General features: G+C 54.9%; 10 protein-coding genes across 10 annotated transcripts; 5 read left to right on the top strand and 5 right to left on the bottom strand.

The window, feature by feature from the left end:
- Positions 1–820: 820 nt before the first annotated feature.
- Positions 821–5,271, top strand: PG986_000546 (uncharacterized protein; the record flags this gene model as incomplete). Its single annotated transcript, XM_066836768.1, has 6 exons — positions 821–975; positions 1,030–1,819; positions 2,113–2,669; positions 2,740–3,526; positions 3,814–3,868; positions 4,580–5,271. 6 exons carry the CDS (start codon positions 821–823, stop codon positions 5,269–5,271), a joined length of 3,036 nt encoding a protein of 1,011 aa, XP_066705661.1.
- On the bottom strand, positions 5,190–6,876 carry PG986_000545 (MFS general substrate transporter; the record flags this gene model as incomplete). Its single annotated transcript, XM_066836767.1, has 7 exons — positions 5,190–5,413; positions 5,478–5,606; positions 5,655–5,885; positions 6,191–6,371; positions 6,430–6,443; positions 6,513–6,616; positions 6,674–6,876. The coding sequence occupies 7 exons, from the start codon at positions 6,874–6,876 to the stop codon at positions 5,190–5,192; spliced, it is 1,086 nt and encodes a 361-aa protein (XP_066705660.1).
- A 649-nt stretch (positions 6,877–7,525) lies between these two features.
- Positions 7,526–8,281, top strand: PG986_000544 (2-ketogluconate reductase; the record flags this gene model as incomplete). The annotated part of the gene is made up of 1 exon (XM_066836766.1): positions 7,526–8,281. One exon carries the CDS (start codon positions 7,526–7,528, stop codon positions 8,279–8,281), a length of 756 nt encoding a protein of 251 aa, XP_066705659.1.
- Positions 8,282–8,610: 329 nt separating this feature from the next.
- PG986_000543 (uncharacterized protein) lies at positions 8,611–9,420 on the top strand (the record flags this gene model as incomplete). The annotated part of the gene is made up of 1 exon (XM_066836765.1): positions 8,611–9,420. One exon carries the CDS (start codon positions 8,611–8,613, stop codon positions 9,418–9,420), a length of 810 nt encoding a protein of 269 aa, XP_066705658.1.
- Positions 9,421–11,925: 2,505 nt separating this feature from the next.
- On the top strand, positions 11,926–14,289 carry PG986_000542 (uncharacterized protein; the record flags this gene model as incomplete). Its single annotated transcript, XM_066836764.1, has 3 exons — positions 11,926–13,035; positions 13,115–14,036; positions 14,276–14,289. 3 exons carry the CDS (start codon positions 11,926–11,928, stop codon positions 14,287–14,289), a joined length of 2,046 nt encoding a protein of 681 aa, XP_066705657.1.
- Positions 14,290–14,297: 8 nt separating this feature from the next.
- Positions 14,298–15,886, bottom strand: PG986_000541 (uncharacterized protein; the record flags this gene model as incomplete). The annotated part of the gene is made up of 4 exons (XM_066836763.1): positions 14,298–14,883; positions 14,929–15,354; positions 15,421–15,577; positions 15,634–15,886. 4 exons carry the CDS (start codon positions 15,884–15,886, stop codon positions 14,298–14,300), a joined length of 1,422 nt encoding a protein of 473 aa, XP_066705656.1.
- A 131-nt stretch (positions 15,887–16,017) lies between these two features.
- On the bottom strand, positions 16,018–16,434 carry PG986_000540 (cytochrome P450; the record flags this gene model as incomplete). Its single annotated transcript, XM_066836762.1, has 1 exon — positions 16,018–16,434. One exon carries the CDS (start codon positions 16,432–16,434, stop codon positions 16,018–16,020), a length of 417 nt encoding a protein of 138 aa, XP_066705655.1.
- A 2,516-nt stretch (positions 16,435–18,950) lies between these two features.
- On the top strand, positions 18,951–20,661 carry PG986_000539 (Integral membrane protein; the record flags this gene model as incomplete). The annotated part of the gene is made up of 3 exons (XM_066836761.1): positions 18,951–19,103; positions 19,252–19,338; positions 19,444–20,661. 3 exons carry the CDS (start codon positions 18,951–18,953, stop codon positions 20,659–20,661), a joined length of 1,458 nt encoding a protein of 485 aa, XP_066705654.1.
- An 886-nt stretch (positions 20,662–21,547) lies between these two features.
- On the bottom strand, positions 21,548–21,754 carry PG986_000538 (uncharacterized protein; the record flags this gene model as incomplete). Its single annotated transcript, XM_066836760.1, has 1 exon — positions 21,548–21,754. The coding sequence occupies one exon, from the start codon at positions 21,752–21,754 to the stop codon at positions 21,548–21,550; it is 207 nt and encodes a 68-aa protein (XP_066705653.1).
- Positions 21,755–22,390: 636 nt separating this feature from the next.
- On the bottom strand, positions 22,391–24,626 carry PG986_000537 (DEAD-domain-containing protein; the record flags this gene model as incomplete). The annotated part of the gene is made up of 2 exons (XM_066836759.1): positions 22,391–24,283; positions 24,417–24,626. The coding sequence occupies 2 exons, from the start codon at positions 24,624–24,626 to the stop codon at positions 22,391–22,393; spliced, it is 2,103 nt and encodes a 700-aa protein (XP_066705652.1).
- Positions 24,627–24,697: the final 71 nt, after the last annotated feature.

Below are 24,697 nucleotides of genomic sequence, written 5' to 3'. Positions count from 1 at the left end.
GGGAATTTGACAACGAGGCGTTGTTGGTGTTCCGTACCCATGGTGGATACACCAGACCATTAAGCATGCCGAAGACCCCTAGCCGCATAAAGCGTTCAACTGCGCTCTCACTTGGGGCTCCTTGGGGTCCACAGCATTGGACCCTGGAATCCCGCTGCTGATATATGTATCCGCAACGGCGGGTTGTTGCAGACGCCACCAACCCCCCATAGGCTCACAGGTCACATCTGTCATACCACTCAAGGCGACCGTGATCACAGTCGCAAGGCTAACCACCTCAACATGAGTGGGTGTTGCCTGTTTGCAGTGCAGGGGTGGCTGTCATTATTGACAGATGGCCTGGCACCCCCTCAACTCAAACTGTCTCGCCCTCCAGAAATGATCGGCAAAGCTGTTTCCTCCCCAACATCGACAGACTCTTCAGCTCGCACATATTCATTCTGCCCGACCCAGAACCTTGTAACATATCACAAATGAAGACAAAGCCCTCGGGCACTGCGGCGTTAAACCATTGCACCCATACCTATAATCGATTGGTTTATTCTCAAGGCATGGAATGACGTATTTGTTCATTTTGCAATCAAGGCTTCGCTCGGACTTTTCCTATCTACCTACCAAAAACCTTTCGGTGAAGATTGTGCCTATCACTTGCCACCACAGCGCAAGAAAAAGGAAAGAATGCACGCGACCACTTTTACCCAAGCGCGACTGATGTAAGGAGCACCTGAATCAATCCGAGCGACTAACACTTCCACCAGTTCGATGGTCTTCGCAATTGCAGCTGAACCCGTTTTCCTGAGGTGGTCACCATTGCGGTACCATGCGGAACTTCCGTCAAATACAGCCGGCTCGTCCGGTAAACGGCGATGGCGTTGAATCGAGAGGGTATGATCCCAACAAGCGCCATACAGTGGAAGCTTGCCATGATTGCCGGAGATTGAAGATAAAGGTTAGTCCAATCGACATCAACCATCTGTAAGTGCCACAAACAAATGCTGATCCCAGGACCACTTAGTGTGATGGCGGCAGACCCAAATGTACACATTGCACGACCAAACGAAGGGCGTGTGGATATATAGCCGACGAGAGAGAGTCTCGCAATTCTCGCCTCGACGCCTTGGAGAAGTTTGTCGACAACCTCAGAGACTTGCCAACAGAACAAGCCGGCCAACTACTGCAGGGCTGGCGAGAGAGCCGTGGTCGACTCGATTCCGTCCCAAAGCTTGTTGAAGCTGCGAAAGATGCGGCCGACACCCCAAGCGACTCATCCAACCCATCCTCGTCTATATCCCCGGACAGCTACACCACGCAGCAAGTCATGCCGCATGCAACATCCACCGCGGGCTCTAATGTACCCCACAAAGCGGGTTCTCACATCTCACACCCTTCGAACAGGTTATCCATGGACTCTCCATGGCGCCACGTCTTACTCTGGCTACCACCGCCCGAGCTTACAAGGCGTTTTGTCGAGACATTCTTCAGCTGTAGCGGCAAGCTGTTTCACGTCTTCTCCCGGGACCAGATTGATCAATGCTTCGAAACTACCTTCCATTCGCCCAACAATGGCAGCCTTGAATACAAGGCTGATGTCTGCTGCCTAATGACGGTCGCTGCAATCGGCGCGCAGTATGAACACGAGGTCATTGACCTCGAGGCCCAACACACCTTTTATGATGTCGCCAGGCATCACCTCGAGGCCGTCATACAGGCGCGACCTTTGGATGCCATCAAGATCACCACCTTGTTCTGCTTGTACAATATCATGGATAAGACAACGGTAGCTGTTGCATACGTTGGTGAGTCCCCCCTCCGCCTTTATGTAAGCAAGCTTTCTAAGTCAGCTTTAGAAATCGGCCTTGGTACTTGTAGGCGATACAGATTAGAATGCAAAAGACCGCCGCAAGGAGATTATCCGGAAGAGAAGTGGGCTGAATATCGAAAAGCGTGGCGATCGCTGATTTTCTTTTCAAGGTGAGTTACAATCAACTCCGAGGTCATCTTGGTATTAACAGCGGCATATAGCTGGCTATCAGCTTCTTTAGGTTATGTTCCGGGCAATGACAGTGTGCCGCTCGACACCCAGGTGAGTTCAGTTGCTTGGATACGTAGCAGAGCTCTGAGCTGACTGCCATGGAAGCTTCCCGACCTGGAGATCAACATGTCTACGGACCTTGCGGAAAGTACTTCTACCCCCTTTACCACGACATGGCTGACTTTGTGATGCTAACACCCCGGATAGTCGTCCAAAATGAGATGGCGAAGATCGCCCTGCTCAAGGCGAAAGTAATGCGGATGCATCTGGCGTTCAAGGAACTCACACCACGTTCGATCCAATCCATCATGGACGATCTGCAGACATGGTACAGCCGCCTTCCTTGGCAGATGCGCCTGGAGAACCTGATGTATTCGGAACATAGCGCAAGCATCCGGCGCTCCGGCTTTCACGTCCACCTTCTATACCTGGGCGGTATGATGCTGTGCTATCGACGGGTTGCTGCTCAGATTACCCAACCTATGCAACAACCGCGGGAGATTCCTTTCCCAGAAGGAGAAATGACGTTGCTGCTTGATCATTGCGAGCAGGCGGTAGTGGCAGCCGCCACCTCCGCCCGGATATTGCGCTTGCTTCTGGAAGACAATGGTGTATTCAAACGCTGTTGGCTGATCATGTACGAATCTCTCTCGGAATCTGATTTTTGCTTGTTCGTCCCATTGTTGCCAACTAATATGACCTCGCAGTTTCCAATCTTACACATCATGCGTCATCCTCCTGCATTGCGTCGCGCAGAAGCAAGTCCACAACTTCGTGGTGCAGGAGTGGCAGGAGGAGCTGATGAAAGCGGCGCACTGCCTGCGCGTGCTCGAGTTCTGCGGCACGCTCGACCCGGTCGCGGCGCAGTTCCACCGCGAGCTGTCGGCGATCCACCGGCTGCTGGACCAGACGGCGCCGGGGTCCAACCCGGAGGGCACGACGGCGGAGCTGGTCAACCTGCCGGCGGCGTCGCAGCCGCTGTCGACGGCGTCGCAGGGGCGCTACCTCTTAACTATTCCGCCGAACGCGGACCCGGACCGCGCCCAGCTCAGCGCGGCGCTGCTGGGGATGCTCTGCAACCCGTTCGGGAACCACTCCTTCCGCAAGCTGGCCGAGGAGACGGTGCTCACCCGCCGCTGGACCGGCGGGTCCACCGACCCCACCCGCCACGAGGCCACGCAGATGATCGAGCGGCTCGACTGGGACTACGAGAGCGCGCAGCCGTTCCGGCTCAACGTCGGCAGCTTGGCGCTCGGCAGCGGGAACCGCGTGGCGCCCATGATGATGGAGCTGGGCGGGGTCGAGGCCGTGGAAGCCGCGGCGGGGGTGGGACAGGGGATGATGTCGATGTCGCCGGCGCCGCTGCCGCCCATGGCGTGCGCGGGGGGCGCAGGGCTGGGTCCAGGACGCGCTGGCGCCGCAGCAGCCGGCGGGACCGGCGGCTATGCAGGAGGAGATGATGTTTGGGCGGATGCGGATTCTGCAGCCGTGCGGGTGGGTTCCGAATGAGCAGCTTCGGGGTCATCCCCCGAATTGTTAGTATGGGGTTTTGGTGTTTTGGGTGAGCGAGCAAGTGTGTATGTATGTTTAGGTGCTTTGGCATGGCGTTGGGCTGCTTTCTCTGTTTCAAAACGCCGCGGTCTGTCATTGAGTGTTCGAAATATCGAATTAATCCTGTACCTTTCGAGCTGTTTAGTGCACCTCCAGGTGTCTAGATACTAACTGACATCATCATCATAATCTGGATGGTAGATTTTCTGTCAGCTGATTGGTTAGTGCAGATTCGCCCGGGCAATATGGATGTTGAATCGCGCTCATATGCTAGCCTGAATGCCAGTATGTAGGCCTCGTGTAGAGTACCAATAGCACGTACTCACTAGAGCCCTGAACAAGACCGTAATGCATCCCAACGCTACAACATGCAGGTCTAATTTCAAGGCGACTGACGTTCTTTGCCCACTGAGGCGCTCTTTGGGCGTCAAAGCCCGAGTCCTGCATGACACTAATTCGCCTGTATCGAGTTGATTGGCCACGGTCTATTAGCTTTGGGCCAGGCTGGGATGGACAAGCATCAATTGGCTGGGCAAAATTGTGCTGTTGTTGCTCGTGTGTACTCGGTAGCGTCGCCTCTGCGCAGTTTATGTTGGAGACGGTCCTCCTGGCAACGCGTAGAAGCTTCATCATTTCTCTCCTCTTAGATCGAAAATGGCTTCTTCGGTTGACCACTTGTACCGCTGGCCAGTGGTGTTTTCCTCGAAAGCGTCTCATTCGCGTTTCTCTGGCAGGCAAGACTTGCATGTCTCGTTTGATGCTGACCCTAAGCGACGGCGTGTGCACCGCCAATTAAGCGAAAGCACGAGTTGTGAGAACATTCGAGTGTAAGTATCGTTCGAGTATTTATATGTAAAAGATATGGAAGCGCTATTCTGACAGCTGCCCAGCTTTGTCACTAATCTGAGCCGCTACACCCTGCTTGCCTTGGCTGCAACCGCTCCATTGGACCTACATCTCTCCCAGACCCTGAATTATGTCGTGGATGTCAAACAGGTCGCCCCAGTCTCTCCCATCCTTCCGTCCAGTACCAAAAGCCTCAGCGATGGCCTCTAACCCGGTTCGGGGCAGTCAAATACCCCTCTCAGCGCCGCCCAACATTTACCACACCGACAATTTACGAAGACACCTCAGAGCCAAATGTCATGGCGGCAGTTGAGGGCCATAGGCCAGCCGCTCAGCCACCTCCACGAATCTCCCGCGATGATCCAAAAGAGCTTTATAACGAGAAGCTAGCTGAGTTCACCGAGGAACGGCTGTCAAACCCCACTTCTTTTGAGTCTCTAGCTACCGGCAGCACCAATATCTCCGACGAGTCTACCTCATTTTCAGAGATAAGCCGTACCACAGACGATAGCGAAGTCGATAGCGTTCACAGCCCTATACTTCTTGAGATTTCGGAGGCCACTGCCGACTCATTGTGGACTGCGCTTCTCCAGTCAGATCCTGTGTGCGCAATGGCAGAGCCCAACGATGCAGGGGTTGGCAACACATCTACCTGTGGTTCAAACAGGACAGTTTCATCAAAACAGTCTCGAACCACAATCGGCTCTGGATCATCGCGTTCAACAGACTCCAAGCGATCACTGAACCAAGGGGGCGAAGATCAGGAGAACGATGAGGAAGTTGGCGGATCCAAAAGACGCCCCAAAAGACAAGTCACGAATGCCGAAAGGGATGAGCCCTGAAACGACACAGCTATAGAAACGATGAAAGCGAAGAAATAGGGCGGGGAGGTCAGGAGGAGCGTCTTCTCGCGGTCATAGCCGAGGGTCCGGACAATGGAGGGGAAGAAGATGCTGAACGATTGTGCAGTTATGAGCGCCATCTCTGTCGGTTTTGCAGGTCAGTAGAGGGGAGCTCTCGCTATCGGGTCATGGGAATCATGACTTACGCAAGATCGCAAACATGTACAGCTTGGGATCAACGAGAGCTTGTCTCAAGCCTCGCCAGATGGGCTCTGGGTCCTCGTCCACGATGCCTGCATTCTCCTTGCGTACCCGGTATTCCTTGCGTTTGTTATCTGTCAGTTTGTCATGAACGAATATAAGGACATAGAGGTGATACTTACCGCGTACAACTGGAGTTCGCGAGTTAAAAACAAGTGCTTGGACTGCAGAGGATAGTCGGTGAGCAGAGGAAGCAAGACCATGGCAATTACGACCGTTATGGAGCCCTCGATGATAAAGAGCCATTCCTATGAGAAGAGTAAGGACAAGCACGACAGGGAAATTTTGAGGGTCTTGCTTACCCACGCTGGTCTTCCGGCAGCACCCTCGATGCGACTTGTGACTATCGAATACTGTCAGTGAAACATCAAGAATGTAGAATCTGAGGGGCCCCACTTCCGGCCGCAATGAGTCCGCTGAAAGCCGTGGCGATCATATAGTCGCCGTACAGGATCGCGATTCGGGGTGGAAGTTCGGCACGCGTATACCAACAACTCATCTTTCAAAGTTGTTGATTAATCATAGGGCTTCCAATAATCGTAATGAATTCAGCATCTGTTGTTTGTGATGGACATGCTGTTATGCGTCTGCATATTAGTAAGTGTTACAGCCAAAAGGTGGGAAATTGTGGTACATCAAAGCCTCATATTAGACTTACCCAGAACAAACGCGGCGGGTATGAAGGGAGCCTCCACGCGGCCGAGGATGAACCTAACGGCAGCAAGCTGACTGAAGTCCTTGGTGAAGCCCTGCGACATGCTCAATATGCCCCAGAGTGATGTCATCAGGCAGATATAAAGGGACGGCCGGACTTTCCCAATGGTCATATTGGATGGGACCTGCTTTTGGTAAATACGTTCTCATCTCACCATGTTCTTTAGCCTCTGGCTTGCTGACCTGTGTGATGCAGTCTATTCCCCTAGCCAGTATCGCGCGACTAGTCACTTTTGGCGCCTCGTCCGTGATAGGACCTTACTCACATCCGATATAGAACATGAGCAGACAGGTGTTGTACTCGTAGTTAGTCATCCATTGGGTGGTGGTCAGGCCAGATATCCTGGCCGAAGCGATGTTGTTGCGATCCCTGCGCAGGAGATTGTCAGCACGACATGATCCCACTCAGTGTGCCTCCCTTACTTACAAGATGGTAAGCAAGAATAGAATGAAGACTGCCGGCATAAGCGTCAGGTCCAAGATTTTAGTAAGACGCCGGTCCAAGTGGTGTTGCTCTTCTCTGGAGAGGTGAGCGAGCTCCGCGAGAAGAGGGAGTTCATCAGGGAGCAGATGTTGCCGCTTGTCTAGGTTCTCGGCCACTGCCTCCGGACGTTCAATACCCTCCGTCATGTCGTGTCTGGTCCGTTGCTATGTTCTCCAACAAGGTTCAGTACGGGTATAGGGAGGCCTGAAAAAGCAAGCCAACTAAACAGTCTCGGACAAATCTTTCATCCACAAGTAAGCCATGAGAGCATCAAATATCCGGTATATATGCACTCATCTTATTTTCTCTCCGCACACTTTTCTGGTATCCGACCCATCCACGGACCAATGGAAGCAAGTCCCTTTCGGCGAGTTGGGCGACTGCCGTCTTACTCTACGTCAAGGGGGATAGTGATGTAGTATTGTCCCCCACAGTGAACCAATATTAAGGGAAGGGGAATGCGGGGCCCCGTAAGGTTGCAGTATCATCATTGCTTCTCCGCGCTACTAAATCCGCTGGTAACGGTTGTATCAACGGCTGCGCGGGTGCTGGGCATGTTGGAGTACATGTCAGGGGTGGTAACACTCTCGGCTTTCTCGCCGAAATCACAACCGAGTACAAGCGCTTTGGAACATTACAAGACCCCCTAGGTTCTCGGTATAAACAGCTGGATTGAAGTTGATACTGGGGGCCGGCAGAATCTCATATATATCAACTCAGCGACTCGTAAATACAAATCAGGGGCCATTTGTGGTGCTTATTTGATTGAAAGTCGCCACAAAGCCACTGCACCCCATGGGCAAACCATTCGTCCTTCATATCGGTGACCCGATCAAGTACAATGACGACTTCTACACAAATGAGTTCTGCCACCGGTTTCAAGTGGTACGGAACGACTGCCCAGACCGCCTCACCTTCATGCAAGCCCTGAAAGACAAGAAATTCGGCGACTTCAGCGCCATCTACCGGCCGCACTCCCAGACAGGCGGCGAGATGGGCCACTGGGACGAGGAGCTCCTCGCGCTCCTCCCGGCTTCGGTCAGCATCTTCGCTTCGGCGGGCGCGGGGTACAACTGGGCCGACGTCGAGGCCCTGGGTCGGCGCGGCATCTGGTACGCCAACGGGGCCGGCGCCAGCGATGAGGCGGTCTCCGACACGGGCCTTTACATGATCCTGTCCGTGTTTCGCAACTTCACCCGGTCCCAGCTCGCGGTGCGCACGTGCGATCCGGAGAGGTTTAACGAGGCGCACCGGCTCATCGTCAATGAGGACGCGCTCATTGCGGCCCTGCGGAGCGGACGGCTGGCCGCTGCCGCTCTGGACGCACACTACCACGAGCCGCAGGTTTCGCAGGAGCTGGCGGCCATGGAGAATGTGACACTGACGACGCATGTTGGGGGCGGGGCGTTGGATACGCGGATTAACTTTGAGTTGGGTACGATGAAGAATATCTTGGCTGTTGTCGGGGAGAAGGGGGAGATTGTTGGGGAGCCGCTGACCCCCGTGAATGAGAAAAGTATGACTCGGTTCAAGGAGGGCTTTCGCCAGTAGCTAATTTACATACCCAACAACGTCATATTGTATTTGTCTCATCCGGGCTCTGGAAGAGCTACATTACCAACTGGTCGTGTGGATCCGAGTAGAAAGAAAACTATGCTGATTGATTTATGTGTATAAGAGCGAGTGGACGACTGTACAGTTCATAAGAAATCGAAAGAAAGTGGCAAAAGAAAAGAACTAAATCAGACCGAATCCAGCATAGACACCGACCCATGTAACCCATCCCAAGCCATGCAACCAAGCCGACCACGCACCTTGCTCTTCCCCCTTTTAGCCTCCCTCCGTTGACACCCTCCGTTAAATGCTGTATAACCGAAACCATGCCCGACCTAGGCACTGTGGCCGTTTGCTGCTTAGTTGCGGCTCTTGAAGGTGGGGTCGCACTTGATCTGCTTGACGTTGAAGTCCTTGCCGTTCTGAGCCTTCCAGGGGCCCTTCCCGCCATCGCCGAAGGTCACGTCCACATTGGCGCCGCGAACAAGGGTTATAACCTTATTCTGGGTATCGATCAGCTGGCAGCGGGCCTCCTTCCTGCCGGATCCGACATCGAGCGTGACCTGGTTATAGGGCCCCTTGGACCCGACGGGCGCCTTGGCGTCCTTCTCGCCGTTGCCCGTCTGGGTAGCCAGCTCAGAGGGCCCGCTCAAGGTAACGCGGAGAGGACCGTTGGCGCGCTCCTCAATCTCCACGTCCCGCTTGGCCGGCGCGGCCACGAACTTGGTACTGCACTGCACCTTGCTCACTTTCGTCGTCTTGAACGTCCACTCGCCCCTGCCGGCGTCGCTGAAGGTGGTGTCGACGTTGGCGCCGCGGGTGACGGTGACGGGGCGGCCGCGCGCGTCGAAGATGCGGCAGCGCAGGTCCTGGCCCTTGTCGTTCTTGAGGTTGTGCGCCGCGAGCTCGACCGAGGTGAAGTCGGACCCCGCCCCGACGGGCCGCTTCTGCTCGTTCTTGCCCAGCTGGGTCTGCGTGGCGAGCTCGCTGGCGCCCAGCAGCCTGACGGTCACGGTGTTGGCGTTGGTGTTGCTGTTGGCGCCGGCCGCGTTGGCGGGGGCGGCGAGGGCGCTGGTGGTGGCGGCGAGGAGGCCGAGGAGGGCGGTGGGGAAGTGCATTTTGACTTAGTGGACTAGAGTTCTTGAGTGTAAGGAGAGAGTGAAATGTCAAAAGGCTAATAAGAAATACTTGGAAAAGGAGAAGTAGGAAAGAATCTGCCTCGAAAAATGATGTTGATGCTGATGATGGTGGACAGTAGGGGTCATTTACAGAGACGAATCCGACGCTTTTATATCCATCCCTTTCCATGTCCTATTCAAACCAACTATTATTATCGTGTTGCCTATTCTCATCTTCAAGACTGACTACCGAAATTGGCCTACACTTGGGTTGGACACACACCAAGCACCGACACGCCTGTTGTTGCTTCCTCGCCAACATCTTGTGGTGTTGTACCGCTAAAAATAAGCGATCAGTAATTAGCCCTCCCAAAACAAAAGCCCGGGACTTGGCAGGCCTGACGTGATTGGCTGCCGTTTATTCTTAAAAAGTCCCTGGGATGCGCTAGTGCTGACATTGGCAACCCGTACGACAGATCCCGGGGTAATGGCTACGTGTGTTGGCGTTGGCGGCCACCTCACAGCTCTGAGCCACACGGAAGGACGTGTTTCCACCGTCGCCTTTCCCATTTTCCGGCGCAAGGGATGCCTACCCGAGCGGCAAAGCAAGATGCAAAGATGGGGAAGGCTGAGTGAGCTCAGCTTACCTCGCCCTGAGCAAGGAAATGCCTAGATTGCGACCAGCTGGGCTTCCCCAGGCTATTACCCGGTTCTTGCAATGTCAGCTGACGATAGCACTATCTGGCATGCAGGTCATGTGGATGTTTCATCTTTCGAGGCTGACTAGATCTATTTATGAAAATACTGCCCGCTGCCTTTTTCGTGGCCACTCCTAGCTTTTCCTCACATAAGCCGGCCTATAGTGCTACGTGCCACCCCTGCAACGGACCGGGGAGTTTACACCGTAATTACTATCTACGAATAATATTATTATAAAATAAATAAAATAGCTTTTAAGTTATACTTTTAAAATATTAAAATTTATTACTTAATAAGTTTTTGTTTAGTATTATATAATATTATAGTAAAAATTATAAAGATATTTTTAAAATTAAAAATAAAATAATTAAATTAGTTTAAACTTATAAATATATTATATAATTAATATATTATTAAATTAATTTTTAAAATTAGGTTTTAAATTTTATTTCGAATTATTAATCTTTATATAAAAAAGTGGCACGTTATAAGGGGTAGCACGTAATGCTATAAGCCGGCTTATTATTTTATACTATATCCTTTTAATAGTTTAATAAATATTAAATATAGATAATGTGTGTTTCCTAATATTACTATAATTTATAAATACTCGATTACGCCTTTAAACACGCATCTATTCGATTAAGCCCCTTTTCTTAGCCTTAAGCCGAGTAACGATAAATCGCTTAGGATCATGGCAGCTTTAAAGGGGATTATTTAACGATTAGATTGCATTTACATAAATCAATGTGAAGTCCTCAACTTTTGGCGGTATGGGATACAGGATGTGGTGATAATTCTATTGCTCTCTTAGTTGTGCCCCTAAGCACCATTCCCACGCGCTTTGGCAGTCGCGCAAACTATTTCCCTCATGTCAAGTCGCAAAGTGGAATCATGAACCGGTCTGACGTGGCCTTGATTTAAAATGAACTGATTGTCGTCTGGTCAGCAGCTCTGCGATGATATTTCTACCCAGATACAGGCTTATAGACGCCTCAGTAGATAGCCTGCTCTTACTCCTAAAGCTCCGAGGTCTTTAGGATATTCTTCATTATTCAGCGCCCGGTGAATATACGAATCTTAGGATCCCATCCCCTTATCATTAGTATTTTCCTGCTCATTATGAGTCGTTTGCTTCTGCTTGGGCATACGGCGAGGCACTCGGTGCAAGTAAAGGGGGTCACAGATAACGGTGGACGAAGCTCGAAGACTTTAACAACTGGCAGTAAGTCAAGCTTTACGTGCTGAATAAGACCTACAAGCTTCTAGAGCGGCCAAAATGGCCCTTATCAGGGGCTATGTGTCATGAAACGTGTATAATCCACCTCTTAGGACTTCTGCCTCGGCATCGACTGTATCAGGCGACATAACGTCTTTGAATAAGTCCGGCCCAATGTGATATACTGTACGGAAGACACTCGTTGATTTGCCTAATCGCGTTGCACAAGCAACATACCCTAGTGTACAGGATATGCACTTCCTCACGACTACCGAAAGGCTTCACCCTGACACTAGTTCAATTGTCTTTGCCGACATAATGAAAGAGCTAAATAATATGGCGTCAGGCTGTGACCTTGTCAATGCCTTGGTTAGATAGGTGCGTCGGGAAAATAGCTTCGGACAATTCAGACGTCGGCCGAGACTAGTGGGGCTTCGGGTAATTGCAACCACTTCAGTCCCGACTACCGCCAAAGGTTCGCCCATCTCTGGCCCCTTCCTCTTGCATTCCTTTTTTCCACCCCCAGTTGTACCCAGAACACACGGCCGATCAGTCTCCGGTCAACAGTCAGCCTCCTGTCGAAGTCAAGCTACCATCCGGTGGCAATGGAGATTATCCCGGCCCAGCCCGAGCCCCACGCGCGGCCACAGGGGCGACAGTCGCTGCGGCATCGCGGTCGGCCAATATTGTCATGCCGCGAGTGTCGACGACGCAAGATCCGCTGTGATCACAAGAGCCCGTGTGCGCATTGTGTGCATCATCAAAGGAGGTGTACCTACCAACCCCATGTCGCTCAATCAGCGGCTGCATCCCTGGCCGATCGGGATCAAGCATCCCTTGTGCTACAGGAGGAAGGCGATAATAACAGCGCAGCTGAGTCGGAACAAGCTCGTGGTATCCCCACTCCCGCCTCGCTTAATCCTGGGAGTAACGTTGCGCAACCGACATACTCGGCGTCTGACCCGGAAGCAGGATCAAATGGGAACGATGTTCTACGACGGCTGCGAAACCTCGAAGAGCATGTCGGATCGAGTTCTGGAACAGCCAACAATACGCGTACCTCACCCCCAACGGACGGAGTGACACAGGAATGGCAAGTTATTGCGAACAAGTCAAGAGACCAGGGCAAAAGTCGCAAAACAGGCACTGCACAGGAATTCGGTGCCATCATTGCCTGCTTCAGCGAGATGACTGGTAGAGAGAGTGGAAATCATTCATTCCGACAGCCCGAGGTGGCGCAAACGCTTTCGCAGGCTGCCGGGTTCCTCAAGCAGTGCAAGAGTATAGCAAAGGAGCTCAAGACGCGTAGACCCACTCGAGGCTTTACTTCCATTGGATCTGGGCTTCCACTCCCTCCCCAAGAGACAACCGACACCATGGTCAATCTGTACTTTGCAGCCTTCGAGTCAACACACCGCATCCTCCATATTCCCTCGTTCTGGCAGGACTACCGCGCATTCTGGGATAGTCCCGAGAGCGTCCCGCCCGATCTACGCCTCAAGGTGTTGTTGGTCATGAGCATCGGATCCAGTCTCTATGACCGCGGTTCAACGGAGGCTACCCTTAGAAACTCGGAATTGGCCCACCAGTACATATTCGACGCCGAGTCCTGGCTGGCCGGTCCGCTGGAAAAGGACCGTATCGGTATCACGGGGCTTCAGATCCAGTGCCTAACCATACTGGCGAGACAGATCTTTTCTATTGGAGGAGACACGGTATGGGTAACTATGGGGTCTCTCATACACGCAGCCATGCAGTTGGGCTTGCACCGAGACCCCAAACACCTACTGCTAGAGATACCATGTCTGGAGGCCGAAATTCGTCGGGGGGCTCTGGGCCACCATCCTCGACTTCGCTGTCCAAGCTGCCCTGGACTCGGCGATGCCGCCACGGATCTCCTTGGATGACTTTGACGCTGAGCCGCCTGCCAGTATCAACGACGACGAGCTGGACGAGTCCACTACGGTGGTCCAGCCTCATCCCAGAGACATTTTCACATCGACATCCGTTCAGATCACTCTGCAGGAGTCGCTTCCAATACGCCTGCGCATCATCCAACAACTACACGGTCTGCACTCCGATCTCAGCTACCAGCAAGCCTTAGACCTGAGCGCCCAGCTGATCGACGCCGTCCGCACTGCCCACTCTGCCGTGAAAGGCTGCCCCGGGGCCACTACCTTCCACAAAACCCTGCTCGACTACCTGATCCGCCGCTTCATGATCCCGCTGCACTACCCCTTCAGCAACCAGGCCCGCACCAACCCGATGTACTACTACTCCCTCAAACTAAGCACCGACACCGCCATCGCCCTGACGCAACAGCAGCAGCCCGTCGACGTACAAGGATCTCCCAGTGCTGCCGATGATGACTCCCGCTTCTTCTTCGCAAGACTGACCGCCCTGGGCGGCGGCCTGTTCCGCGCCGGCGTCCGCAACGCCATCACCGCTCTCACGCTGGATCTTCTCACACGCGTCCAGGAGCAGCGCCTCGACGGCACGCTGGCGCGCCACGCCCCGCACCGCGCGCCGGCGAAGCAGGCGGTTCGCCACCTTATTGCGCTCTCGGAGGAGCGGCTCCGGCTGGGCGAGACGAATGTTAAGGGGTATATGTTTCTGTGCATGATCCTGGCGCAGGTCGAGGCCCTTGAGGAGGAGGGCGAGGGCGAGGCGGTGGAGGCAAGGGTGGCGCGGGCGGCCCGGGATAGTTTGGAGCATTGTCTTGGGCTGCTTTGGCGGAGGAGGGGGAAGGTGATGGTAATGGACCTTCGGTGTGGGCTCCGACGGATGCGGAGGAGGACGGGCAGGGGTTGGGGTTGGGGGTCTATGAATTGGATCTGGATTGGGATACTTTGCTGCCGGATATGGACTTCACTTGAAAAGCGACATCTATGCATTTTTATTCTTTTTCCCTGCAATAGTAGATCTGATGGAAGTATCTGCGATATGAAAGGCCAGTGCTCTATGTTTGAATAAAATCTCACCTAGGCTCAAACACCATTCTCAAAGGGGGCAACCATAAGGTCATGGTCTCTTTGGCACCCTCCCAAAAGGCCTCCCCATCCTCGCCGGACGCAAAGGCCAGGTTGTACCGCAACGCGATGCAGCCGATGAGCATGCGCATCTGCATCATGGCCACGGCCTTGCCGGAGCACTGAAACGGCCCCCGCTGGAAGGGCAGGTAGGCCGCGGCCGACTCCGGCGGCGGTGCCATCCAGCGTTCGGGGACGAAGTCCAGGGCCCGGGCGAAGTACCGCTCGTCCCGCTGGATCGCCCAGGTCGGCACGTTGACGTTGACGCCGCCGGGGATGAAGACGTCGTCCACCTGCAGGCCCGCCGGCGGCGTCTCGCGCGGGAAGCCCATGGGGGCGGGCGGGCGGAGGCGCAGGGTTTCGTGGATCAGATGGTCGATGTAGGGGATCTTTTTTGCCTTCTCGTAAGTCCAATCCTTCGAGCTTTCTTGAGGGAACTCGGCGTCGAGCAGGCGCTGTAGCTTTTGGTAGACCGGGGGTTCTTGACCATGAAGTAAAGACTGAAGCTCACCATATATCAGACTTTTGCAGGCTCTAAATCCAGATAAGTTACACACAAGCGGATGTCAGCAGACTTACAAGTTGGTAAAGGCGATGGCGACAGTGTCGCTAATGGCCACTGTCAGCTCGGGATCTCTCCGGATGACTATTTCCAGTGGGTATACTAGGGGATCAACTAACCTGCCGGCAGAAATCAAAGTCCGGGCATCTTCCCGGATGGCGGACTCGGTTGGGGGCGCAGAGCGGTCTCCATCCTGTTGGGCCTTGATGATCCAGGACATGACATCTCGAGGCTCCTGCGCACTACCTTCTGCTTTCTCCCTCGCCAGCGCGTCGCGCTTGACGTCGACCTGTTCGTAACACCAGTCGGCGAACTGCTGGAACCGGCCCGTGGCTCCCGGTATGACCCGCAACATGTTCATGAGCCAAGGGAAGTTGGTTACCACGCCGGCCGTGGCCATGGCCCAGTGCAGTCCGTCCACGGCCGGATGCTCTACACCGGTACTGTAAGAGGTTGATTAGCCGCCCGGTTCCTTGTAAGCATCCGATGGAGTAGTGCAATGGACTTACTGGAGCATTTGGAAGTCCACCGAGAATGCAATGTCTCCCATGACGTCCCAGGCATAAAAGATGACATCCTGGGTGACATTGACAGGCTCGCCCGTGTCAAACCGTAACATTAGGCTATCCACCTTGCTTTTTATACGGGACCCATACATCGATACCGCTGTCGTGGTGAGAGGATCAGATCTATTTTCGTCGCCAATGAATTGTAAGGCTTACCTCGAAGACCCATTCCTCTATCCCAAGCTCTGCGTCGGATTCGGTGTTTCTCCTTATCCCGGACATTCTCTATCCCGACCTTATCAGGGTCGCCCGAGTTTTGGTCATACCACGTAGCCTTGGTACATTTCGACGATGGCCCGTAGATGAGATCGACAGCCGATGCGCGGATTACCGTCACTTCGCGGGGGCCGGTGCGGATGAAATCGCCATATCTCTCCTGCAGTTTCGGGATGTGCAGGTGGTACTGCATGTTTGTCCCGGCCATAACGCTCATGCTTCAGTACCCGGATCGTCAGTCACCCGGTTCAAAAGTGGAGGGAGGAAACTAGAAAAGGAAAAGAGAGGTTGTTGGGTGGTTGTATACCCAAGAAAGTGAGTGACCTACTGATACAAGTTAGACAGCCGCGCCGCAAACGGGCCCGGGAAGTGGCCGATACGATGGAAAAATGCTCGGTACACCAGCATGCTGCCGTACAAGCCCGCCAGAAAGACGGCGCCGGACCGGCAGGCGAGCAGGATCGCGTCGCGGAGACCGCACGTGCTGGCCATGACAAAGCCCGCTACCAAACCCCCGTTGACCGCCAGGTACGCGAGCAGCATCTCCCAGCCCCGGCTGTCAACCTCGTACGGCCGGAGGACGGCTTGGTGGCACAGGATGCCCAGCAGGACGGCGGCACCGCTGGCGGAGGTCGGGTCCCATACGCGGGCATAGTAGGCTGCTCCGCTGAGCAAGACGAGGGCTATGGGCAATCCCATGCTGTGGCTCTGCTTTGGGGACCTTGGCGATCCCTCTGTCATTGTCGCGGATATGGTCTTAATAGATCAGTCAAGGCGATCCAGCCATCTCACAACTTCCAAGTCCGGTTATCGTTACTTCGTGGCTTTATCGAAATATCTTCGCCACCTGACAAAGCAAAGTGCATAGAAGTTTGCAAGAGGGATTCTGCGGATATTCGCCGTATAATAGTACTCTGAATACTCACAGAAGCACCCGTACGACAAGCCTCGGCTACCAAACAAACCCCCCACACTTTTCTTTTTCTAGCGCTTACGATCTGTGCAGATACGACGGAGGTAAGATCGGAACATGTATTCCGGTGACCACTATGCGCCGTAACCGGACGTGATTTTGCTTTTTCTTTCTTCCTCGGTAGACCGACCGAAACCGCCGCACTGATTGGCCCACCCTATACGACGAGTACAGCTGATGACGATACAGGCAGTGGTTTCCTACGCCCTCGTACGGTCGAGTCAATAGTTGGTCAGAACACGTCGGCACCGCCCGTGCCTATGTTGAAAGTCGAGAGACCTAATTGTCTGCTGGTTATCAGCACAGTGGCGGACCTTGGGTCGTCCAACTGACGGAGCGCGAGGGGCTGGAACCAGGCGTACGACGTGAACGTGACGGGCCCGCCGCGCCTGCTGTTCCTGACGAGCGGCCTGACGTCGCTGCGCGAGCCCGCGCGACGACCTGTTTGTGCCCTACCGTGTCAACAAGACGGCGCTCAACATGCTGGCAGCCGAGCGGGCGCGCCTGCTCCGCCGCGAGGGGCAGGCATGGCCGGCGGCGGTCATGCGGAGGGACGCTGTGCAATAGTGGTAGACCTGACGATGGATCGCTTAGGATTGGCACTTCTGGCCCTATGGACGAGCGATGCGATTATAGAAGGACGGCCTTACTAGCCGGGAAGTAGTAGCGGTCGGGAGTCAGTCACTGTTCCCCGCTGCTCTGTTTGGAAAAAGGGGAGAGCGCCTGGTAGTAGGCCTCCTGTCCACGATACGATACGCCGGGCAGCTTAGATCTGTGAATCCGGGTGTTGTTTGAAGGGGCGTTTGAAACAGGCTACCGGAACTTTCAGGACCCAGGGCACCTAGGCGAGGGGCCAGGCCTTGACGGGCCTGAGCGCCATGCCGATATTCTCCACCTTCCGTTCGCGATCAAGTGAAGAAATCCATCCAGCAGAAAAGCTCTGAGAAAGGGATGACATGATTGCAGACAGGTGTTCGGCGGGTGTTGTTCGGCACCGGAGCCGTGTTGGGATGCCAAGACCTCCGGCGATCTCGTCTGTACATACGCTACCGACTGGTTTGAGTCGGGGAAAGGAAAGGGCACTTTTATCATCGGGCCGCTCTCGACGGCTTCTTGGGTGGAGCGAAAGAGTTCTTTTGCTGTGGGTGTCTGTCCGTTGGAAATTTGCGGGCCTGTTTGACAAGCAGATTTAAATTCCACAGGGGCGACTTTAACTCACTCGCTCATCTACTTGGAGAAGTGGTTCAACATCTGAAGAATATTTGATTTAGACATGCCATGCCATTCATATAAGACATGCGCAGTTGGTCGTCAGCATTGAACGACTGGGTTAGTGATGTACGCGTCCCCTTTTCATCCATGGGGGCTTGGGGCGTGGCAGGCAGAGCCAGCCGCAGGATCCTTTCCAAGCCTTCCCAGAGTTAGGGTATCCGAAGCTTCCGGATCGAAGGCGCACCTCCAAGAACAAGACATGCCAGCACCGAACGGTGCCAAGTTGCTATCTGATAAAACAATGCTTTGTTTCTGACATTCGTAGACAACAAAAAGAAACGTGATGCTCGAGATTGTTTGAGCAAGATTTTGTTTTTCGGGACTGCATTGGCGCAGCGGTACATGTAGGTAAGCAGGCGGGGTTAGGGCATTCCCAGTGCAAGCTGCTTGCTTCCGTTGGCGCTGATTTGGCGCGTCCAATCAGGCCTCTGCGATTCCATCCTACGGGAGGGGCGGGTCAAACTGGATCCTTCTGGGGCTTCGTTAGTGGCCCTCTCCAGTCGGTTGGGTTGGGTTTCCCCCAAATACGCCATTCAGAAAAGATGGCGGTCATTTCGGATTTCGGGTTGGAGTTGCTGCTGTCAGCAGCAGCCGTCTGTCCACGTTATCCTGTCTTACGTCGTCAATCAATTCCTCGACCTGCTTACCTCTCTGTGTCTACTTTCTTACTTCCTGCACTTTTTTTTTCGCTGTTGCTATCACCAACTCCAGACGCATCCGAGCTCTCGTCTCCACGATTCCACGATCTCTCAAACCACCTGCGACAGAGCTACCAGTGCTTTCCCAGGAGCGTTTCGCCGGCATTGCCTCCAACCACTCACAGGCGACTGCGACACCCCAGCACGCCCCGCAACACTGCAACGACGAAACACCGGGGGGCCAGCGTCCCATCGCGCACCACGAACAGACAACTTTCTTGGCCACGGTACGCTCCAGACCCTAAGCGGCGTGGTACCCCAGCTCTGGGGGAAAAGGTCGGCGTCATACGATGGCGTCCATCTCCTGCCCAGCCATGGGCCGACTTTCCCTTTCTCACGTCCCATCTGCAATACCGAGTTTAAGCTTATTGCTATCGCTTGGCCTCGCAACTGCTCCAATGGCGCTGGGACACGACCACAGTTCCTCCAACATCCCCGAAGGGCAAACCATCTCGGACGACCCTATTGTACGTGCAAATCCCCTCCAAACCAATTCAACCGGTCGCAATCCAACTGCAGATCAATCAATTGCAGCCCGCCCAGCATTGGCGCGCCCAGCTCTGGCGGTTACAGGACAGGCGACTAGCACTTGAACTCGAACTTGAATGCTGACAGGCGATGCAGGACACGATATTATGGATTCACATCTTCATTCAGATGGTCGCCTGGGGCGTCATCTTCCCAGCTGGCATGGTCCTCGGCGTACGTTATCTCTACCCTTCCTCTCCTCCTACGACTTCTGCTTCTGTCAGCTGTTAGGTCGGTTGTATGGGTCTACTTTGCTAACGCTCGCGCCAATCCCCACAGATCGTTAAAAGTCGATGGCACGTCCCCGTGCAATCCCTCGGCGGCGTCCTCGCGCTACTCGGATACTTCCTCGGCCATATGCACGGCGGTCGCGAGTTCGGGTCCAACATCCATTCCATATTCGCCACGCCCTTGATGTTCATGCTCCTCGGCCAGGTCGTGATGGGAATATACCTGAAGCTGCACCTCGAAAAGGGATTTCACGGCAAGGTGCGCCGTTACGTGAAGCTGGGACATAGCATCCTCGGAAAGGCCATGCCGGTTCTCGCCTGGACCCAAATGGTATTCGGTGGGATTGCGACGCTGGGCTTCTGCCACGGTGACCATCTCGGCCAGTGCTTGGCCCACTTCATCATGGGCAGCTCTTTCATTGCCTACGGTATACTGTCCGCCATCGTGCTTTTGGTCGGCCAGGCCTGGCTACGTCGTACCGGCCGCTCCCAGGAATTCTTCGACTCGGCCATGATTGCTGGATGGGGATGCGTCAACACCTTCACCGAGCATCGGTGGGGAGGTGCATGGGTTGAGAACGACTGGCAACACACAACCATGGGGGTCATTTGGTGGTGTGCTGGCCTGGCTGGCATCTGGCTCTCTAAGGATCGCACTGGCCGCCCGCAGCGCAACTTCATTCCCGGGTTCGTTCTGCTCATCACCGGATGGGCCATGAGTTCGCATCCTCAGCACAAGATGGTCAGCTCTCAGGTTCACAAGATATTCGGTTACACCCTGATGGCGGCTGGTGCCACTCGTATTATCGACGTGTCGTTCGTCTCCACGGACGGCGTGCCCGAAGACAGTCGCCCACCTCGCAACTTCGAGTACATCTCCGTGTTCCTTCTGTACGCTTCCGGGATCCTCTTCTTGGCCGCCACCGAAGAGCAAATGGAGCTGATTGAAAATTCCGGCATGGATCATGTTGCCTACATCCTCATCCTGTACTCGATCGCGTTCCTGGTCTTCCTCTTCTCCATGATGCTCATCAACTTGTACGACCAAAACGCGAACCCTGCCATGGCGAAGAAGGATCTGGCCAACGGTCGCATGGCGAACGGCCCGAATGGACACGTGCCCGTTCGCGACGCCCAAGAGTTTGAGCTGGAGGGCTTGATGAGCGATGATGAGGACGCAGAAGGCAACCGATTACTGCGCGACGAGGATCTGCCGCTCGACAGCCCAAGCACTGTGGGAAAGAACAGCGACAAGGTTGCGAATTGATAAACGGAACGCATCATACATCCGGACAAGAACATACCTCCGAAGGTAAAAGGAACAAACAAAAGACTCCCAGCTCATGAGGAAATAGGGTTGGGCCGGATGAAAGTAATCTAGTGCGTCGTTCCGGGAAGCGATAAGGTGTACGTGTTTGCAAAGCATTGTATAGATCATTACGGCGTTTGAGAGGACTGGGTTCGGGATCGGGATTCAGCACTGTCGTCCTATTCAGTTCATAACAGTAATAACTACATTACATCGATTGATGTAGGGTGCTTGCGAGAATAGCATGATAGGTCATGGCTACGTTCACCCTGGCATGATTTATATCCAAGCAAAAAGTCGAATTCGTTCTTTGCCATTCCCATCAGACGTTCTACCACCACTCCGCTGATCGGTCCCTAGGAAACGGATTGATTTGTGATTAGAAATTTGCTTGTTATATAGCCCCATATTCTGGCGTCATTGACTGGTAATTTGGTGGCTTGCTAGCAAAGCCTATTCGGATGTGTTTCGAAGTGGTTGTATGGGGTTTTCGCATGGTGCCTTTCTAATACTAGCACGTGTTATCCCTTTACGCCAACCTCCGTATTACCTAACAACAGTACTAGGTCACTGGACACTCGTGGTGCTATATGGAGATGGTATCATAGTGGTCTAGGACTGGGAAGGATAGACCATTCCTATTAGGCTATATTAAGTACAGTTGAGGCTTAAGGTGTGTCTTTGGTATAAATCTTCGCCAAGGCTGGCATCTCATAGTGGCCCCTAAATCGAGATACTAAGGTTCGTGGTCCCCCCCTGTCCAACTGCTGGCGGCAGGGGATATGAACTCGGGTGTTCCCTTGGACACCCACCCTCTATCCCGGGGATCCTCTCGGCAACACCTCTAACCATGATAACTCAGAGTTGCAGAGGACTCCTTACTGCCGTTCTTGTTGGTGGACGTGGAGCTGGAAGTGGCGCGCTTCACCTCCGCCTTTCGCTCCATGTCCTCGTTGGTCTTTTGCGGCACCTGTCCCTGGTCCTTGGGCACACTCCGGGCGCCCAAAGTAGGAATTGATGAGTAGGCGTATGGATCTAAATTCCGTTCCATGCTCTTCCTTTCTTTGTCTTGGTTGTCTGTGTTTATTGGGTGAAGGCTCCGTCAGCCAGTCATCGATAAGCGATTGGGTTTTGTAAATGCTGCCGGTGGTAGGCAGCGGCTCGATCTTTATTGCCCAGCTCGTTCGTGGTCCAATATAGTTATTCATATGGATAGATGATACATATATCCTCCCGAAGATCGGGTCGCTTTAAACAAGCCGCGCAATGTTTCCATTATTGTTGGTTTGTCGTGTTTTACACATTATGGCGTAGCAAACAGCAGGTTGGTCGGGGTATGCCTTGAAGTTGGGTTTAGACAAACATCCCAGGATTCCTTTGATACTGGCCCGACTGTTGGAAGTACTTAAGGCACGACAAACACCATATCAGTATCGAGAGGAACTGTCGTTCCCAGGGCGCGATGGCAGAGTGGTCTAATGCGATAGACTTGAATCAATCAAATGATTACAGATATCTATTTCCTTCGGGAGCGCAGGTTCGAATCCTGCTCGCGTCGTTCTTTTTATGTTCATGCTTTTTTATTGTCCTGCCCTTTTGATTTCCCCATTTATTTATACAAGTACTGCGCTACCGTTCCTTCCTCGTCCTTTACAGGAACAAAAGCACTTGTAACATTCTTATTTCCTTATCTATTCGCCCGCCGATACCGACAACAGCTCTCCCCGCACAAGCACCGCTTATCCAGCCCCTTCCAGTACTTGTCCCCGTAGTCGACCGTGACCTCGGCGCCGGCCTCGATGCCCTTGCTCACGAGGATGACGCGCTGCGTGTTCATCCACGCGAACCGGTGGTACTGCGCGTTGGCCTTGCAGCTGTGGTTCACGAACCGCGTGAAGTTGCCCTGCCGGCCCTGCCAGATCTGGTACTTCTCCGTCGACCTCCCGGAGGAGGTCGAGCCGCCGCCGCCGGCTGAGTGGGAAGTCGCAGAAGAGGGAGTCGTCAGGCTGCTCTCGAATACGTCGACGTCTTGGTAGCCCCGCGTCACGAGCCCGACGAACTCGCCCACCGGCGCGCCGCGCTCGAAGGCGCACAGTGCCAGTAGTCCATTATTCCGGCCGTCCGGGGTCCGGAACACCAGTACGGGGCTCGGATTCGTCTTGGCGCAGCCGAACAAGGTGGGGAAGCAGTAGCACGCGTTCCGGTTCGGGTCGTCGGACTGCTCTTTCCCGCACGTCTCGCAGATGGGCAGGGCTTCGCTTTCCCCGCCCTGCCGCATCATCGCCGCCGCCGCGCCCGCCGGCGGCTGCCAGCGCGGGTCGTCGCAGCCCCAGGCGGCGTGGTCGATGACGGACTCGTCGATCTGGCGGTAGGCGAAGTCCGGGTCCCACTGCAGGTACGTATTGCGCAGCGGGACAGGGCTCGAGCCGTCGAGTGCGACGACCCAGTCGTGAGGGTGTCCCTGGTAGACGCGCTCGGGCGACTCGCCCACGACGGCGAGCAGCTGCCGCCAGTGCGGGTGCAGCGTGTCCGCCGCGACCTCGAGCGCGGGCCGCAGGCTGCGCAGGCGGCCGAGGCTGTCGTGGTCGAAGCCGATGCGGTACTTGCAGAAGCGGTAGATGCCCATGCCCGAGAAGATGAGCGTGGTCCAGCCGCCGGCGTCCTTGATCTCCTTGTAGCCGCGCCAGACGTACGCCTTATTGCGGAGCTCCTTCTCGGACCAGCCGAAGTCGGCGCAGGCGCGCAGGATGGCGGCCTTGTTGTGCTTGGTGCGCAAGGCGGCCGGGCGCGCGGCCGCGCAGGCGTCGACGTACTCCTCGAAGTGCTCGACCCAGCGCGCCTGCACGATGACCTCGAGGGCGCGGCAGGCGCGGCTCGCCTGCGTCACCTGCCGGCAGAAGGCGTTGTTCTGGCTGAAGGTGCCGTCGGCGGGGCGGTTGGCGGTGGTGTGGGCGGCAGCGGGGGCGGCGGAGCGGCTTATGTCGCCATGGGGCGGCACCGGCTGGCTGGGCATGACGGTCAGTTGGTTGCTGGGTTGGCCATCGTGGCCCTCGATCTGCCAGGGGCCCTGCAGGTGCCGCGGGCTCAGGTCGATGTCGCCGTGGATCTGTTCCCATATGCCGCCGATGAGCTTGTCCAAGGTCGAGGGCTTCAGGAAGTGCCCGACCGGCTTGAGCTTGCGGCGCTTCGGGAACTTGTCGCCGCTGTGGATCTGCCGCTGGCTGTCCGCCTCGGCCTCGACAGACGCCGCATTGACCTTAGCCGGTCGCAGCCCGCTCAGGTCCTTCCGCTGGTTGCTCTCGGGCGAGGGCTCCGGGCTCGCGTTGCGCGAGTTGCCCGCCGTGGACGGCTCTTCGGAAACCGTCGTCGCGGCGGCGGCCGCTGCATGCTCCGCTTCTGTTGGGGCATCCAAGCGGCGGTGAGCTTCGTGGTGTGCGGCCGAGGGCAGAATGACGCCGGGCTTCTCGAAGCTGGGCGAGGCCGGATGGCTGCTCGGGGCGTTGTTGGGCGTGGCCGCCGCCGTGGTCGTCACGGGAGAAGGCGGTTGGATGCTGGCGATGCCGGACAGGTCCACAAAGTGCTGCGCGCGCGGATGTGCTTGATCAGTACTTATGACGTTTGATTGCAAGGTCGGTCTTTTATTCAGTAAACGCAAAACAAAAGAACAAAAGAAAATGACGGCTCAAATCGGAGAGGGAGCGGGGATGTGCTACCGAAACCACCATGCCCGGCGTTGATTGGCGGGCCAGGTGGGTGGGACGCTCCTCGAGGCATGCTTCGATCCTCAACACGGGGTTCTGCAGGCTCTGGAGGGCGGTCCAGTCGAAGTTGGAGTTCCTCAGCTGCTCCACCAGCGACCGGCTGATCTGTTCTCGGAGCATCTCCTCCTGCTGGCTCCTGTCGCTGTCGGCCGGAGACGCCATCGTCATCAGCACCTGCAGGGTCGGGGAAGAAAGCAACAGTACATCGGTGGCGTGGGATTGATTGGACTGAC

The sequence above is a fragment of the Apiospora aurea genome, assembly GCF_038362705.1.
Source record: "Apiospora aurea strain CBS 24483 chromosome Unknown utg000001l_segment0_segment0, whole genome shotgun sequence".
In the NCBI taxonomy this organism is placed as follows: Eukaryota; Fungi; Ascomycota; class Sordariomycetes; order Amphisphaeriales; family Apiosporaceae; genus Apiospora; species Apiospora aurea.
Note: the sequence above shows the minus strand (reverse complement) of the source record. Positions and strands in the feature narration are given on the sequence as shown.